This window comes from Amblyraja radiata, chromosome 4 (assembly GCF_010909765.2).
Source record: "Amblyraja radiata isolate CabotCenter1 chromosome 4, sAmbRad1.1.pri, whole genome shotgun sequence".
Classification (NCBI taxonomy): Eukaryota; Metazoa; Chordata; class Chondrichthyes; order Rajiformes; family Rajidae; genus Amblyraja; species Amblyraja radiata.
In genome coordinates, this window is record NC_045959.1 from 67226441 (window position 1) to 67244636 (window position 18196).

Here is an 18196-nt window from a genome sequence, read left to right on the forward strand (position 1 = left end):
GTTGTGTGCTATCTAGTCAGCGGAAAAACTATACATAATTACGATTAAGCCATCCAGTGTACAGGAACAGGATAAAGTGAATAACTTGAGTGCAAGATAAAGTCCAGTAAAGACCAATTAAAGACTGTCTGAGGGTCTCCAATGAGATAGGTGTTAGCTCAGGACCGCTCTCTAAGTGGTGATAGGATGGTTCAGTTGCCTGAGACAGAGGGAGGAAACTGTGTAGGAAAGAACTGCAGATGCTGGTTTAAATCGAAGGTAGACACAAAATGCTGGAATAACTCAGCGGGACAAGCAGCACCTCTGGAGAGAAGGAATGGGTGACATTTCGGGTCTCGACCCTTCTTCAGACGGATCAGTCTGAAGAAGGGTCTTGACTCGAACTGTCACCCATTCCTTCTCTCCAGAGATGCTGCTTGTCCCACTGGGAGGAAACTGTCCCTGAAACTGGAGGTATGCTTTTAACACTTCTGTACCTCTTGTGCTGTATTTCTTATAACAAAGTAATCCAGGTGCATAAAATAACATGAGACAAGATCAAATCCCACAATGGCAGTTGTGGAAATTAATTCAGTTAATTAAATAACCTGGACTACAATGCCACTGAATTGTCGTAAAAACCTATCTTGTTCACTCATGAAAATCTGTTGTGTGGCATATTTGTGGCTTCAAGGGGAAACAGTCCAATAGTTGGACTCTAAGGGTTTTTGATTAATCTGAATCATGTTGAAATAATTTATTTGGGACACAGGTGGGCCTGGATTGGTGGGCATGTGGGCATTGTGACGTCAGCAGCTGGTGAGTGGCATTTATATTTAAAAAATTGAGTTTTGTGAACAATTTTATTCAAAATCTGGGGAAATAATTGACCAAGGAGTGGATTTCTGAATTCATAAGTTAAGTCCCTACCGAAATTGTAAAAGTCTCTGCGTTTTTGCGTCTGGTTTTCGAGGAGATACGTTTCAAAGGCAAAATGCCGTACACACACACACACACACACACACACACACACACACACACACACACACACACACACACACACACACACACACACACACACACACACACACACACACACACACACACACACACACACACACACACACACACACACACACACACACACAGTTTTAAAAGTATATAAATGTCTGCATAACATGAATCACAATTATTGGAAATATAGTTGACGCTTCATGGTATTGTTCATGGACTAGAAGAAATTACCTCCTAGCCCACTTCAGTTTGTCCACTTAGTTTAAACTCTTGATTATGACTGTGAATCTACATTCATTCTTTATGTAACTAATTTTCTTCTTGTGAAAGTTTACCACTATTTTTTCCTATCATTCCACAAATCTCTCCTTAACTCTATCTTCCATGTCTTGTACCTCCAATATCTCAACAAATCTGCCATACCTGTGGCTTCTATCAACTAGAATTAGAGGGCTTCAGGCATATGAAAACATCACCATTTTGAAGACTATTGCATCCTCGTTCCCGAGTCATATCAAGGAACTCCTTACTCAAAAGCACTATCACAGAACAGTCACCACAGTTTAAGGCAGCTCCTCAATACAATAATAAATGGTCCTCTGGGAAAAACTGCAGTGGTTGCATTTTTTTAAAGTTACTTCTTTACTCAGGCACCCAACTTCTATTGTTGAGGTTTTAAGGCAACATGATCACGATCAATTTGTCCTTAACCTAAGGCAATTAGATACAGTTAGAATGTTTGAGGTTGTGTACAGCTAAGAGAAATTTAGATTTTTTTAAAGAGTAATTTCAGAGGCAGGGCAGAGAGTATGGTAGTGAAGTCTTCACGATGAATGAATATTAGGGATAAAGTTGATGGATGGAATACACAAGGAACGAGGAAAAATATGACAGGCAGTCTTGATCTTAGCTGCTTGAAAAATTCTAGGGTGGAATGAAGAAAGGATTTTTGTTTATTTGGGATACAAGTGTCAGTGGAAAGACCTCCATTTACTTCCCAACCTAATTGCCCTTCAGAAGGTAGTAATACGCCATCTTCCTGAATCACAACATTTATTATCATAAAGATTCTCCCACGATTCTATTGGGAAGGAAGTTCCATAATTTAAACCCAATGCAATGAAGGGGTGGTGACATATTTCCATGGGAAGCATACCACTAGAGGGGGCAAAGTGCAGGTGATGAGGATCCTATGCACCAAGGAAACAATGCCCATACCAAGTGCAAGAAGATGAGATAAAGTACATGTAATCTAAAATGGACGTCAAACCACACCTCCAGGAGCTACAAATTACTTCAGCAACTTTAGGAAAGGTAACATCTGTAAATTGCCCTGAAACATCACATGAGGTTTTACAAGAGGCATGAAAGAAGTTAAAACCTGTGTCTAAACTATCAAGACAGAGCTGGGTCATGATTGGTCCAAACCTCAATTATTAAAGATTGAAGTGAAGTAAGTTGGTGAAATGGCTATGCACATAATTCAGAGGCCTGGGCTGATAAATTGGAACACACAATTTCAAATTCCATTATGTCAACTATGGAATTTTAAAATCAGTTAATTAAATTAATGTGATCTAAAAATCTGTTTCCAGTAGAGTTCACTGTGATAAGCATTTGACTGCACTGGACCTGTACTCGCTGGAGTTTAGAAGGATGAGGGGAGACCTCATTGAAACTTACCAAATAGTAAAAGGCTTGGATAGAAGGATGTGGAGACGATGTTTTCACCAGTGGGAGGGTCTAGGACTAGAGGTCATTGCCTCAGAATTAAAGGACATTCCTTTTGGAAGGAGATGAGGAACAATTTATTTAGTCAGAGGTTGGTGAACCTGTGCAATTCTTTGCCACAGGAGACTGTGGAGGCCAAGTCAATAGATATTTTTAAGGCAGAGATATATATATTCTTGATTAGTATGGGTGTCAGGGGATATGGGGAGAAGCATGAGAATGCGGTTAGAAGAGATAGATCAGCCATGATTGAATAGCGTAGACTTGATGGGCTGACTGGCCCAATTCTGCTCTTATCATTATGACCTTTTTTAAGACTAAGAAGCTACCAGATTTTCCTTAAAGCTAATACTGAAAACGTCTTCTTTCTTCAGTAAACATGGATCCTTCACCCATGTTTTCTCCCCGTCCCACAGTTCTGCACTCGTTCTCCCCCTCCCCTCCCCCAAGTAATTCTCCGACATGTCTGCCATGTTCAAGGTGATCCCATCACCAATCACATCTTCCCATCCCCACCCCTTTCTGCCTTCCAGAGACCACTCCATCTTCAACTCCTTGGTTCTCTCATCCCTTCCCACCCTCTTGCCAAATACTTTCCACTTCAACCGCAGGAGATATAATACCTGTCCATCTCCTCCCTCACCTCCATCCAGGTTGAGACACAGGTTCACATGCACTTCAAAACCCTACATAATGTGGCCTCCTTTACATCGGTGAGACAAAGTGTACCCTGGGCAACCATTTAGCCAAACTTGCACACAATCTGCCAAGGACTGCGGGATTTCCTGAATGCTGACTATTTTAACTCCCCTTCCCATTCCTTTGTCACATGATCCTGATGAATGGACAAGTGCTCACGATGTGTTCCTGGTGGTGTAAGTGCTCATTGTTCTCCCATGTGTTCACAATTTGGCATAATTCGTGTTGGAAGTCATTACTGGGTTCCACTTTAGTTTAGGGATCATGACCTTCATTTTCATGAATCTATATTTTCAGAACTTTGTACAGGTTGGAATCAGCAAAGCCAATTAAAAATCAATATTTTTACTAGTTATTCTATCGTTTGATCCAAACAGTATTTGAACACATTATTATATACCAGATATCAACAAGTTTCAAATCCCTCTTCTGACAGATATATACTTTACATTAGTTCAATGTAGATTTAAAGCATTAAAACACAATATTGTTTATGAAACCTGAAAACCATGACTACCAGGTTCAAGAATAACTTCTTCCCAATAACCATCATGCTCTTGAACATGACACAACATTAATCTCAGCAACTATGAATTTCTTTGGATTATTTTTGGTTGCACTTAGGACTTTGTCTTTTTTACACTGGTATTCCAGTTATTACTTTATTGATTTCTTTAAATTGTATATATTATCTATGTGTAATGAATTTACAGGCCTGTAGAGTAGCTGGAAGTAAACATTTCATTGTTCTGATGTTGGTACATATGACAGCTAAACACTCTTGACCCTGGTGGCAGTGCTCATGATTCAGCCACATTTTGTACAGTTACAGAAAAGGACAAAGATAAAATAGATTCTATTTTGGGGTAATGCCAATCATACAGCAGCAAGAGTGATTTAGTAAATGTGGACTGTCAACAGCCACCAGAGTGTAAATTAATGAGAGGTATTCAAGAAGGAGATTCAAAAGGTTCAGGGTAAACATGTTCCCACAAATAAAAAGAGTGTAGGCTGCCAGACCTAGAGCCCCTGAGAAGTGCAATTATCAGGCAAATAAAAATGAATGCCTACGTGTAACTCAGAGCTGCAGAAAGGCTATGGAAAATGTGAACTTAAAAAGGAAATTAAGAAAGCAAAGTGAGAGTATGAAATATTCCTTGCAAGTAAAAATAAATAATATCCAACTTTGTTTTGAATCAGATAAAGACCAAGAGTATAATTGTGACCAATGAACAATCAAAATGTTAATATACATGTGGTGGTGGGCGATATGGGGAACATTCTTAATGATTTCTCTGTCTGCCTTCGAAAGAGGAGGGCATTGACATTTCCAAGAACATATGAAATAGGAACAGGAGTGATCCATTCAGTCACTCAAACATCCTCTGCCATTGTACACATTTGTGGGTAATCTAACATTTTAAAAAATACTTTCTTGTCCTTCCCCAGAAATATTCTTTCCCTTTATGCTCAGAAATCGACCTCAGCTTAAAGTTGATGCAAGGATTCTGCCCCCACATATTGAACAGCATAAACATAACTGAAGAGGAAGTGTTAAGATAATCAGCATTTTTGAGAGTGAACAAATCACTGGGCCCACTTAAGATATATGCCACACTTTTTGAAGAAACACAGAAAGCATAGAGGCTTTGAACATATCATTTTTTAATACTTCCTTGCTTCAGGAATGATGCCAGGAGGATGGAAGAATTACTAACGTTGTACCATTATTCAACAACAGGAATAAAACAAGTAATTACACAAAAGTTAGTTTAACTATAGTGGTGGGCAAAATATTGGATTCATTCTGAAGGGCAATATAAGCTTTATTCAGAAAGGCAAGATGAATCAAAAACATTCAGCAATGAGTTGTTAAGGGCTGTGTATGACAAACGTGAATGAATTCTGACACAATGAGGGTCAATGAGAACAATATATTTGATAAAAGAGTCATTGAGTTAATAATAGAGAAACAGGCCATTCGACCCAAGTCGAACATACCAACCAAGATATCTTTCAATGTTAGTCTCATCTGCCTGTGTTTAACCCATACACCTCTTAACCTGTCTTATCCATGTAGTTTCCTTTTAAATGTTGTTATTATATCTGTCTCAGCTACTTCCTCTGACAGCTTAATTTACATATCACCCTCTGTGTGAAAAATTGTCCCTCGAGTTCTCATTAAATCTTTCCCCTCTAACCTTACACCTTTGTCCTCTAGTTCTTGATTCCCCAGCCCTGGGGAAAAGACTGTGTGCATTCAACCTTTTTATGCCCCTCATGATTTTATATACCTCTATAAGATCACGCCTCAGTCTCCTGCACTCCAAGGAATAAAAGCACAACTTCTTCCTATCTCAGTCCCCAGATTCCTGGCAACATACTCATAAATCCTTTCTGCACCTTTTTCAGTTTAAAGGTTTATTTCCACAGCAACATCACCAAAGTTGAACACAATGCTCCATTTGGCCTTTCCAATTCCTTGTACCACTGCAATGTAACGTCCCAACTTTTATACTAAATGCCATTGCTGATGCCAACAGCCTTCATCATAATGTCTATATGGATTTCATTTGGCATGCTTCACAGATCAGGCTGGTCAAAAAAGTTAAACCGCATGGAAGCAAACATAAATTGAGAAAATTACTCAAAGTTGGATTCAGAGGTTGGATAAGCTGTTTTTTTTCTTTATTAACCAGGCCCAGAATGTAAGAGCAGGGAGGATATGCTTGAACTCCATACAATAGTAGCTTAACCACAATTTAAGAATGCTTTACAGTTTTGTTCCCCACATTGCAGGAAAGACTTAAAAAGAGTGTATAAAATTTTGAGGGTCTACGATATTGCAAATATTATTTTAAAAGTGATAAAAAAAACCCGAAGGCATAGATTTAAAACAAATGGAAGGATTAAAGGGAACATTTGGAAAAAATATTTTCACCCGAAGAATCATAGGAATCTGGAACTCACTGCTTCGAGGAATGGTCAAAAACAGGACTATTTATAAATTACTTTACTCTTTCCTTGAAGTGCAGTAACCTGCAGGTTTGTGGACCAAGTCTTGAAAGGTGGGATTAAGTTAGGCCCGGCAGCTTTCACAACTAACATGATGGGCCAAACTGCAATGTCTGTGCTGTACGTTTTCTACTATTTTATATGAGATCTTAGACCAGAATGGCTGACTATCTGGAATTGAACAGAATCTGGAAGGCTGTCATGTCTCTAGTTGGACGATGAGATGCAGCTCCTTCATCTTTACATTCAGCATAGTTGGAACAAAGTAGAAGCCAAAGGCAGAGGTCAAAGTGGGAGCGGGATAGAGAATTAAAGTGACAGGCAGCTGGAAGATCAATGTCACCCTTGGATGTTGAGCACAGACATTCTGTAGGGGGTCATTGATCATACAAGATTATGTTGAAGACAATCACCATGGAAATTTATTAAATGTGCAAATGAGAAAAGTTTGGAGGTTTTGGAGGATGTTATCCTAAGTGATTTGTTAACCCATGTTGGCAAGTGATAAGCACCTCACTTCCTATACTGTGTGGGAAAGAACTGCAGATGCTGGTTTAAATCAAAGATAGACACAAAAAGCTGGAGTAACTCAGCGGGACAGGCACCATCTCAGATCCTTGAAGGGTCTCGACCCGAAATGTCACCCATTCCTTCTCTCCAGATATGCTGCCTGTCCTGCTGAGTTACCAGCTTTTTGTGTCTATGTTCACTTCCTATCCTGATATGTTGCTTGTCTTAGGAATTTCACAAGGTTATCATCAATGGATTGTGAACATGAAGCTGAAGCCAGTTGCTTGTTAGATTTAATAAACACAAAAGTTTCAAGGTAAGCTTTTATGAAGCTATGAAGAACAAATTTAAGAATTACTTGAGATAAGATAAGTAACATAACCCACTGCTGGTAAATGATAGCCTGTTTATTATTGCACAAAAGCTATTTGTATTTAATTAATTCAGACTGTTTGTGCAATTATACACATTTGAAATAAATTACCTGGACAATTTATATCTGGTTTCACTTCTAATTTTCATTTATATACTGTAGCACCTGCAATGTAATAAAAACATCCAAAGGCACTTCGGAAGATTGTTGTCAAACAAAGACGTGATTTCCTGATTGCCTTTGAAATGTTAAGGAGGCTTGCACAGAAGACCTGGATATTTGGTTTTGATCACGAGGCATTTCTCATAAAACCCCTTGATTTTACCGTAAATAAACATGTGGCATTGTTAGTCTCATCTAAAATATGATATTCTCTTCCAGAAACAACTAATGCCATCTTTCCTGAGAAATTATCAGCAGTGGAAGAATATTTATAAAAGAGGACAAGTATCCCTACAATTTCCCTTTGTTTCCTGCTCTCACAAGGACATTATAATGCAGCAATGCAGGCACATAAAAATCTAAGGAACACAATGGAAACAAAATTGAAATTACAAAAATAATCTATAAATGCGTCATATTGCAACTCCTTTTGCATCCTATTACAAAAAAAGATGGTGCAGAGTATATTAAGTGTATGCAGTACTATTTTGGACAGTTATGAATCCAAATGAAGTCTGTTGATCCAAAGAAGCACTCTTAAATTATTCCCATGACTATCACTTTATTTTAATAGCAAACCAGTCTCTGAATGCTTTGCATATTCATTTAAAATGAACATAAGTTTTAACACGTTTACCTGGTGTTAAGTCTGCACCATTGCATGAGGGCAATACAGCGGCGCAGCTGCTGCCTCACAGTGCTAGAGGTCCGGGTACAATCCTGACCTCATGTGCTGTCTGGGTGGAGTTTGCAGGTTCTCTCTCTGACTGTGTGGGTTTCCTCCGGGTGCTCCGGTTTCCTTCCACATCACAAAGTCATGCAAGGTTGTAGATTAATTGGCCTTTTATAGATTGTCGAAGGTATGTAGGGAGTGGATGAGAAAGTGAGATAACATAGAACTAGTGTGAATGGGTGAACGATGGCCGATGTGGATTCGGTGGGCCAAAGGGTCTGTTTCCTTTGCTCGAAACATGAAATTAACGGAAGGTAGACACAAAATGCTGGAGTAACTCACCAGGTGAGGCAGTATCTCTGGAGAAAAGGAATGGGCGACGTTTCGGGTCGAGACCCTTCTTCAGATTAATGTCAGTGGAGGGGGCGGGACAAAGATAGAATGTAGGCGGAGGCAGTAAGACAAGTGGGAGCACTTGGAAGGGGAAGGAGATGGAGAGAGAAAGCAAGAGCTATCTGAAGTTAGAGAAGTCAATGTTCATACCGCTGGGGTGTAAACTACCCAAGTGAAATTTGAGGTACAGTTCCTCCAATTTGTGCTGGGCCTCACTCTGACAATGGAGGAGGCCCAGGACAGAAAGGTCAGATTGGGAATGGGAGGGGGAGTTGAATTGCTAAGCCAGCGGGTGATCAGGTAGGTTAAGACGGACTGAGCGTAGGTGTTCAGTGAAACGATCGCCGAGCCTGTGCTTGGTCTCGCCCATGTAGAGAAGTTGACACCTAGAACAGCGGATACGGTAGATGAGGTTGGAAGAGGTGCAAGTGAACCTCTGCCACTTGGAAAGACTATTTGCATCCTTGGATGGAGTCGAGGAGGGAGGTAAAGGGATAGGTGTTGCGTCTCCTGTGGTTGCTGGGGAAAGTGCCTGGGGAGGGGGTGGTTTGGTTGGGAAGGGGCGGGTTGACCAGGAGTTTGAGGGAATTGTCTCTGCAGAAAGCAGAAAGGGGTGGAGATGGGAAGATGTGGTGAGTTGTGGGATCCTGTTAGAGGTGGCGAAAATGTTGAAGGATTATATGCTGTATGCAACGGCTGATGGGGTGGATGGCGAGGACAAGGAGGACTCTGTCCTTTTTAGGAATGGGGGGAGGGGGAGTAAGAGCTGAGCTGCGGGATATCGAGGAGACCCTAGTGCGAGCCCCATCTATAAAGAAAGAGGGGAACCCCTGTTTCCTAAAGAATAAGGACATCTCCGATGCCCTGGTATGGAACATCTCATCATGGGCGCAGATGCAGCGTAGATGGAGGAATTGGGAGTAGGGGATAGAGTCTTTACAGGAAGCAGAGTGGGAAGCAATGTAGTCAAGATAGCTATAGGAGTCAGTAAGTTTGTAGTAGATGTCGGTCAATAGTCTGTTTCCTGTGATGGAGACGGTGAGATCTGGAAACTGTAGGGAGATGTTGGAGATGGTCCAAGTGAATTTGAGTGCAGGATGGAAATTAGTGGTGAAGTTGATGAAGTCAGTGAGTTCTGCATGGGTGCAGGAGGTAGCACCAATGCAGTCATCAATGTAGCAGATGTAGAGTACGGGGATAGGGCCAGTGTATGCCTGGACAGGGATTGTTCGACGTAAACCCTACAAAGAGGCAGGCATAGCTGGGGCCTATGCTAGTGCCCATAGCTACGCCTTGGATTTGGAGGAAGTGGGAGGAGTCAAAGGAGAAGATGTTGAGGGTAAGGACCAGCTCTGCTAGGCGGGGGAGAGTATTGGTAGACGGAAATTGGCTGGTTCTGCGGTCGAGGAAGCAATGGAGGGTTTTAAGACCCTCCGGATGGAGGTGTAGAGTGACTGGACATCCATTGTAAAGATGAGGGTGCGGGAGGCCTGGAAAACGGAAGTCATTGAGGAGACGAAGAGCGTGTGAGGTGTCTTGGGCATAGGTAGGGAGAGATTGGACCAGGGGGGATGGAATGGAGTCGAGATATGTGGAAATTAATTCAACCACATTTCTTACTTATGACATTAACATGGATTTCCTCTCAGATTCCAAAGACATGTGGATTGGTAGGTTAACTGGCCATTGTAAAGTGGATGCGAGAGTTAGAATCTGAGGGAAGTTTAACAAAAATAGGGATTAAAAAATGGGATTAATAATAAATTTAGTATAAAATGGTGATGATGTACAGCCTCGAACAGCTGAAGATTGTTTACATTGTCTCTATGACTATGATTCCAGGACCATATCTAAAAAGTGAATTAGTAAATGAATAATATGGTCAAAAAAGATATGGTCATAACTGAATGGTAAAATCTCTTATTGCTGCCATTAGTAATTATCTATCATATTTCACAAGCATAATGTTCAACATGGCTTATAGAAGCCCTTATAACAAAAATCCACTTATACAGTAGTGTTTCAGCTTAGACACGTTATACGATATTGTACAAATACAAGTAAATTAAAGATCAATTACTTACTGCCTTATAGGTTCTTTTCTGGCCAGCGTGTTTTCGAGATTTTTCTCCATTTACTCCTATTTCAACGTGCATTGAATAAATAATATCAAAAAAATCTTCAACTACTGCAACTCGTTTTAATGATTGCTTCTCTGTGGTACTGATTCCATCCTGTGAACCCACAAAAAAGTTTTGCTCAAGATTTTTACAGTAACAGAACAAATAAAGACCACACAACAAAAACGAGAGATTAGCAAAATCTCACCATTTTGTTTTAAATGTTATCAGAAGTTAAATTAGAAGTTAGTGAGTTGCAGTTATAACCCAGTCCATCACATAGCTGAGACTCCATCTACACTTCACATGCCTCAGAAAAGCAGCCAACAAAATTAAAGACTTGTCCCACCACAGTCATTCCTTCTTTTCCCTGATCCCATCTAGCAAAAGGTACAGAAGCTTGAAAATAAGCACTGCTAGACTGAGGAACATCTTCTTCCCTTCTGTTATTCGTCTTCTAAACGGTCCTTCCATGCGCGCTAGGGTACTGTCTGATTCACAACTATCCCATTGAGGACATTGGACTTTTTGTCTATTGAACTGATGACTGGCAATGCTGACATAACTATATATCCTGAACTCTGTACAGATTGTATTTATGCATGTTATATCTCTTTGAATACCATGCAAAATAAAGCTTTTCACTGTACCTCAGTACACATGACAATAATGAACCTAAAATGAAACCATAAAAATTAAATGCATTGCGCGGCCATTGTCTAAAATACCATGATGGATCTCTTACTTTAGCTTTACTTTCTCCTTATCCCATAAACGTTGATTTCTTCAATATATAATAATCTTGACTTTTACTTAAGGTAAGTGAAACAAGAATGTAACATTTCAATTGTATACATTTAATTGAAAGAATTACAATTTATAGACTACCTGTTCCAACTTATCTGTCACAGCGAGGAACTCCTCAGTGTCCAAACTAAGTTTCTTCCCCTACTAACGTGGGCAAAAAAAACTGGCTGGATGTAAACTGGCTTGTAATTTCCTTCGCTAATTTGTTCTTGTGAAGAACCAAAATTGGATACATTTTCCCCTTCCTCTTCAAACTCTTGTTAATGCAGAGATAGTGTGCAATCCAACTCATACCACCATTTGCTTTCTTTTTGAAAGAAAAATGCACACATCAATTATATGTTCCCTTTACATCTACAAAAATAATATGGCCTCCTGCTATTAACAGAGGCTTTAAATGGACACATGTAAGTGCAGGGAATAGAGGGGTATGGGTCATGTACAGGCAGATGAGATCAGTTTGACTTGGAATCGTGGTTGGTACAAACATTGTGGGCCGAAAGGCCCATTCCTATGTTTTGTATAATTTCTATCGTAAACATACTCCTGTACAAAAATATATATTAATTTAGAAGATGCATGCCAAATTTTGGATGTAGAAAAGGAAATGAAAAAAGTTATTTTAACAATTCACTACTCAATTCTAACCCATCATCAGAACAATTCAACTGGATTTTCTATACCAACAAAATGTGGAAGGTTACAAAAACTTGATTTAGTATGAACAATATGAAAGAGCATCTCCCCCAGTGGCAATCAATGAAACTGAACACTGAACCTTGGCGTAATCGACCTGGAGTGGAGCAACCTAGCATCAAGCTCATATAGACATGTTACTTGGTGCTCCAGAATTTCAGGTTGAGTGGCATTTCTATCAATAAGCATCATATTCAAATGTAAACAAAAAATAAATACTTTGTGATGGTCTCATCAAATAATCTGCAAATGTTATGTAATGAAATATATTGCATCCCTATCTTTTTGTATTGCATTTTAAGGATCAAATGTAATACTGCCTAGTATCTTTTATTTTAGTAAATGATGTACAACTGCTTTCTTAATCCAGAACTGAAGTGGAATTGAAGAAAGTCAAATGACATTCTGCTCTCCCCAGCCTACACTCCCCTCAGACGCAGTGCCAGGCCCACCATAAAGTCTGTTACAACCTGGCCTGAAAATGCACTTTCCAATCTACAGGACTGCTTTACACAGACAAACTGGGACATATTCGAACACCAGGATCTGGAAACTCTCACAGAAACGGTGCTGGACTATATCAAGTTCTGCATCGGAAACGTGACTGTGGACAAAAACATTCGGGTTTTCCCAAACCAGAAACCCTGGATGTCCAGCCAGGTCCGCACACTCCTCAGAGCCCGCGATGCTGCCTTCAGGTCAGGTGACAGAGCTCTGTACAGGGCTGCTCGAGCCGATCTGAAAAGTGGAATTAAAAAAGCCAAGGCGGACCATAAGAGGAGCATAGAGTCCCACTTGTCCAGCAATAATACACGGGAGGTATGGCGGGGCATACAAGACATTACAAACTACAGAGGCTATGCCACAAAGTCAGAAGACCTGAGTGTGCCGCTGGCAGAAAAGCTAAATTGCTTCTTCTCCCGCTTTGAAACATCACAACAGCAGCACTCACCTGCTACAGCCCTGCTCCCACCCTCACCTGGCTCCTGTACTACTCCACTCACTGTCAGGGAGCACGATGTCAGACGGGTGCTCCTGGCAGTGAACCCCAAGAAGGCCAGAATTTTCAACCTCTCCCTGGACCAGGCAGTTATTCCGTCCTGCCTAAACTCAGCCACAATCGTCCCAGTGCCGAAGAAGTCTCCCATCACTAGCCTAAATGATTACCGTCCCGTGGCCCTCACTCCAGTAATCACGAAGTGCTTCGAGAGACTGGTCCTCCAGCACATCAAGGACTATCTACCACCAGACTTCGACCCCCACCAATTCGCTTATCGCCAAAATAGATCCACGGAAGACGCCATCACCGTAGCTCTCCACTCTGTGCTGAGCCATCTGGAGCAGGGGCAGAGCTACGTCCGGATGCTCTTTGTGGATTATAGCTCAGCTTTCAACACAATCATTCCGGACATTCTCACTGATAAATTGGTCACTCTCGGCCTCCCCACTCTCACATGTGCCTGGATAAAAGATTTCCTCACCAACCGGCCCCAGACTGTGAGACTCGGCCCCCACCTCTCCTCCACTCGCAGGTTGAGTACGGCTCCCCACAGGGCTGTGTGCTAAGCCCCCTCCTATACTGTCTCTACACCTACGACTGTAGTCCGGCCCACAACAACAACCGCATCGTCAAATTTGCTAACGACACTACTGTAGTCGGACTTATTTCAAAGGGAGACGAGGCAGCCTACAGAGAGGAAGTCCTGAAGTTGACAACCTGGTGCTCAGAAAACAATCTGGCTCTGAACACCAGGAAAACAAAGGAGCTCATTGTCGACTTCAGGAGGCACAGCACCGACTTAGTCCCCCTACATATCAACGGCGAGTGTGTGGAGAGGGTCAACACCTTCCGGTTTCTCGGCGTCCTTATCTCTGCTGACATCTCCTATACAGACAACACGACAGCGGTCATCAAGAAGGCTCAGCAGCGGCTGCACTTCCTGAGGGTTCTCAGGAAGCACAACTTGGACTCTAACCTGCTGCTGACCTTCTACCGCTCGTCCATCGAGAGCCTGCTGACATACTGCATTACAGCATGGTACGGCAGCTGCACCATGGCAGACAGGGAGAGGCTTCAGAGGGTAACTAGGACAGCACAGTAGATCATTGGTTGCCCTCTCCCCTCCCTGATGGATATTTACACCTCCCGCTGCCTTAGCAGGGCAAAGAATATCATCAAGGACAGCTCCCATCCTGCGTTTGGACTGTTCGACCTGCTGCCCTCTGGAAAGCGCTATAGGTGCATCAAAACTAGGACAAATAGACTCAGGAACAGTTGTTTTCCGAAAGTCATAACTACTCTTAACTCACACATGCACTGACTTCACAGCCCAACACCCGGACTTCCATCTACTCTATCCACGTACTGAAATTTGGAACTGTAATGTGTATTATAATTGTAATTTTTAATATTTTTAAAATAATTTTTAATATTTTAATATAACTTTAAAAATCTGCCTAAGAATACTACCTATTCATCCTTCACCATTTTGCCTTTATAGATATGTATATAGCGCCGCAGAATTGTGCACCTATCCCCCCCCCCCTTGTTTTGTTTTCTGTTTCTTGTTTTTTGTACTAAATTATATGTATGCACTGAGTACGAGATGCTTTTAATCTCATTGTACATGTATAGTGACAATAAATGGCATATCTATATCTATCTATCTATAGATAACTCAACTGACCCCTGCAGGTTACAATATGCTTTTTATTTAAATTTGATACTAATAGGGGGCGCCGTCCAGTTGGGTATGGCTGCCCAGCCTGCAGCTGTCTGTCTTTTCACTTCTTTCTTTTATTTTTAGTGTGTTAAAAAGTGTTTTGTTTGGAGGTCTATTCGTTTTTATGTGGGGGTGGAGGGGGAGGGGGAAACTGCTCTTCCTGGTCTCTACCCGGTCGGAGAGGCGGCTTTTCTCCGGGCAGCATCTTCGACCCGTCCTCGCGGCCTACTGATGGGTCTGGAGCGGCGTTTCCTGAGGGGACCGGCCAGAACCACGGCTTTGGCGGTGGCACAGTGCTGGAGCACTATCGCGGAGCGGGCGATGCCTTGCCCGGGTCGCCGCGCTGGAGCTCAGGAATGCTGAGAGGTGAACATCGCGGAGCTGTGGGACTGTGGAGCGGCCAGCGCTGAACTTTAACATCGGGAGCCTGGGATCTCTCGGCGAGATCACCAGTGGTGGAGCTCCATCCAGTGCGGCCTGTTGGCTTCGGAACCCGCGGTCTCCAGTAAGGAAGCGGCCGTTCCAGGTGTCCCAAGCCGCTGAGAGGGTTCTCCCGACGCCGGGCACCATCACCCGGCGAGAGGGCCTGAAACATCAGGCCGCCGTAGCGCCGACTGCAGAGGCCTCAATAGGCCCGACTATGGGTGGACAAGGGGATGGGGACTGGACTTTGTGCCTTCCTTCACAGTGGGAACCATTGTGGGGGGGGGGGATGTTTTTATGTTTATTGTTAAATTCTTTAATGTTGAGTCTTATCTTTATTTGTGTGCTGCATGGCAAGTCAAATTTCACTACATCAATTGGTGTATGTGATAATAAATGTCCTCTGTACCTTTGTAATTGTGAACAGTTTGTATGACGAGACCCCATATTAGAGAGAATACCATTTGATGTCAGATGTATCAGACTAGTCCTTTTAAAACATAGAACATTTTCAGATCAAGAAAATGAATAAATATGAATAATGTATTTGTTAGGAATATAGTTTTCCTCCCTTTTCCCACACCCCTAAACTGAAAAAGCAACAATGAATGAAGAAGCACCCATCAGGGGACAAATTAAGAGTGCATGTTATTATTCCCACCGCTCAAAATCTTCGTCCTGGAAAACAGATGGGATGTAAACTCGTTAACCTGGTACGATTCACACCTGTGGCAATTAACACTGTATCTGGAAAGTATTGCATTTTATTTTTCCTGGCACACCAAAGTGGTTCTAATGGCATCGCCGATGTTGCGGCTCAATATAAAATTAAAATAGTTGGGTGAAATGTAAATGTCGTGATATTGGCAATAAGTGGCTTCCGACAATAATCCGGATACCAAACAGAAAGAGGTGGTTTTCAATCGTAATGGTCAGTCAGCTCGTCCGCACAGAAATTACACAGTCCGTTCATTCTAACTATATCGTCTTTCTAAAATTATACTGTCGGAAATAAAATGGGTTTAGGCGACGTCTCGACCCGAAACGTCGCCTATTCCTTTTCTCTAGCGATGCTATCTGACCCGCTGAGTTACTCCAGCTTTTTTTGTCGATCTTATATATTTGCAAGATATTGCACGAACCTCCAGCACTGACTTGAGTTACTGCAAATATCAGTTCCAATCGGCCCGGGAACCTCCTAGCGGGAAGGAAGTAAAAGACACGAGTAATTCTTTTTTTGTGTCTTGTGTGTGTGTGGTTCGAGTAAGTATTGCAGCGGGGGACATCCTGCTCGCTCGCAGTCCCCTCTGGTTTTGAAGGAGGACGGCCAGGTGCGCTCCGCCCGGCCTAGTCAGCCTTGTGCTGGCGAAGCGACTCCCATTGTCCAGCGGCGCGGGGCAGGATGGTGGGGTGGAGCCAACCGCCAACAGGTTGATTATGCGTCGCGAGGTCGGAGCCGGAGCCGGAGCTCAGGCAGGTAGCAACTGTCTCCATGGCAACCCGCGAGGTGAGCGCGCCGCCGCTGCCGCCAGCACTCGCGCGCGCCCCGGAATCCCAGCAGGTCAGGCCCGCGGGAGCGAGCGAGCGCGCGCGCTTCGGGAATAGGGGGTCGCGGGAATGCGCCGCGGGCGCGAGGCGCGGCACCACCATCACCATCACCACCAGCAGCACTGTCCCCGGTCAGCGCGGCCACGCGCTCAGGCGGGACCACAGCCTTTTCGCAGCACAGATGCATTACACCAGATTGTCGACAAAACCCGACCGGCCAGGCAAAACCACCAGCTCTCGGAGGGGAGGAGGAGAAGGGGAGAGATGGCACGCCATTCCAGGCCTCGTCATCGAATTTTCAACCTTAAAAATATGCAGCAGGAGAGCCACACAACTTAACGTTAGCATTGAGAGGGCTTTTTTTTCGCTCCCACGTTTAAAAAAATGATAACAATATTGACTGCAAAAAGCAAACAAGAGTCCACGACCGAAGCAACTTACTATTAAAAATACATATCCCAGAAGATAAGGTTGGTGACAGGCCTACTGGATAGCAATATGGTCGCCAGTAACACAGTATGCACAGACAGTAAATTTGATAACTTTGATAATTGATTCCCGGTATTTTTTTAAAGATGCCCTCTGACTTTATTATTCATGATTGCCAAAATACAAAATCTGTGGAGGAGATCACGGTGTCCTCAGAGTCCACCAGAATGAAATATCTATGTGACATGCCAATTTTAAGAAAACAATGTACAGAATATGCTCCTAATGTACTTACACTGAAACCTTTGCGCTTTTTGCTAATGACATGTCAATCACATGCAAAAACTGCTCAGTATATATATGTATTTCTCGTAACAAGGAGGATATTGTGCATCTTTATTTACTTTTACAGATCAATCTCCAGTTGTAAAATCCATCGCCTATAGCAAGGTTATTTTATTTGCAGCAAAATTACTATTTAGCATTTATTATGTTTGAGGAGGCATCAGTTCCCATCTATTATTCACAAAGATGTTTTAAAAAGTCCTTTATTTGCTTGGTCCACATGAGAATCAAGGCCGTGGTCAGAGAAATCAAACAAATAGGTGGTCAATGGTTGCAAGAGATCTGATACCATTCACGAGCAGCTGGTACCTTCGTCCCATCGTGATGGAAGAAATGTCAGGTTGCGAGCTACTGTTGCCTGGTGACAAAAGTGCACATCCCAGACCACAAGGGGACGTGAATGCAGAAATGTGGATCATTTCCCCTCCCCGAGATGTTAGTCACTAAAATATCAAAATGAACCGTCGATGTAGGCTCTGGTACCCACGAGGCTGTCTATTTTTTTTAATGGAAGGGAAAACAGTATGCTTTTTGTGGAAATTATAAAATGGATACT

At 42.4% G+C, this 18196-nt stretch overlaps 1 protein-coding gene across 5 annotated transcripts in view; it reads right to left on the reverse strand.

Annotated features, from left to right (window-relative positions):
• Positions 1-18196, reverse strand: part of nol4 (nucleolar protein 4) — a 186869-nt gene that overhangs the window by 166859 nt on the left and 1814 nt on the right. For all 5 annotated transcript variants that reach the window (XM_033019683.1, XM_033019685.1, XM_033019682.1 and 2 more), the window contains one exon: positions 10634-10783. In XM_033019683.1, the coding sequence (XP_032875574.1) occupies positions 10634-10783 (150 nt within the window). The remainder of the gene's footprint in view (positions 1-10633; positions 10784-18196) is intronic.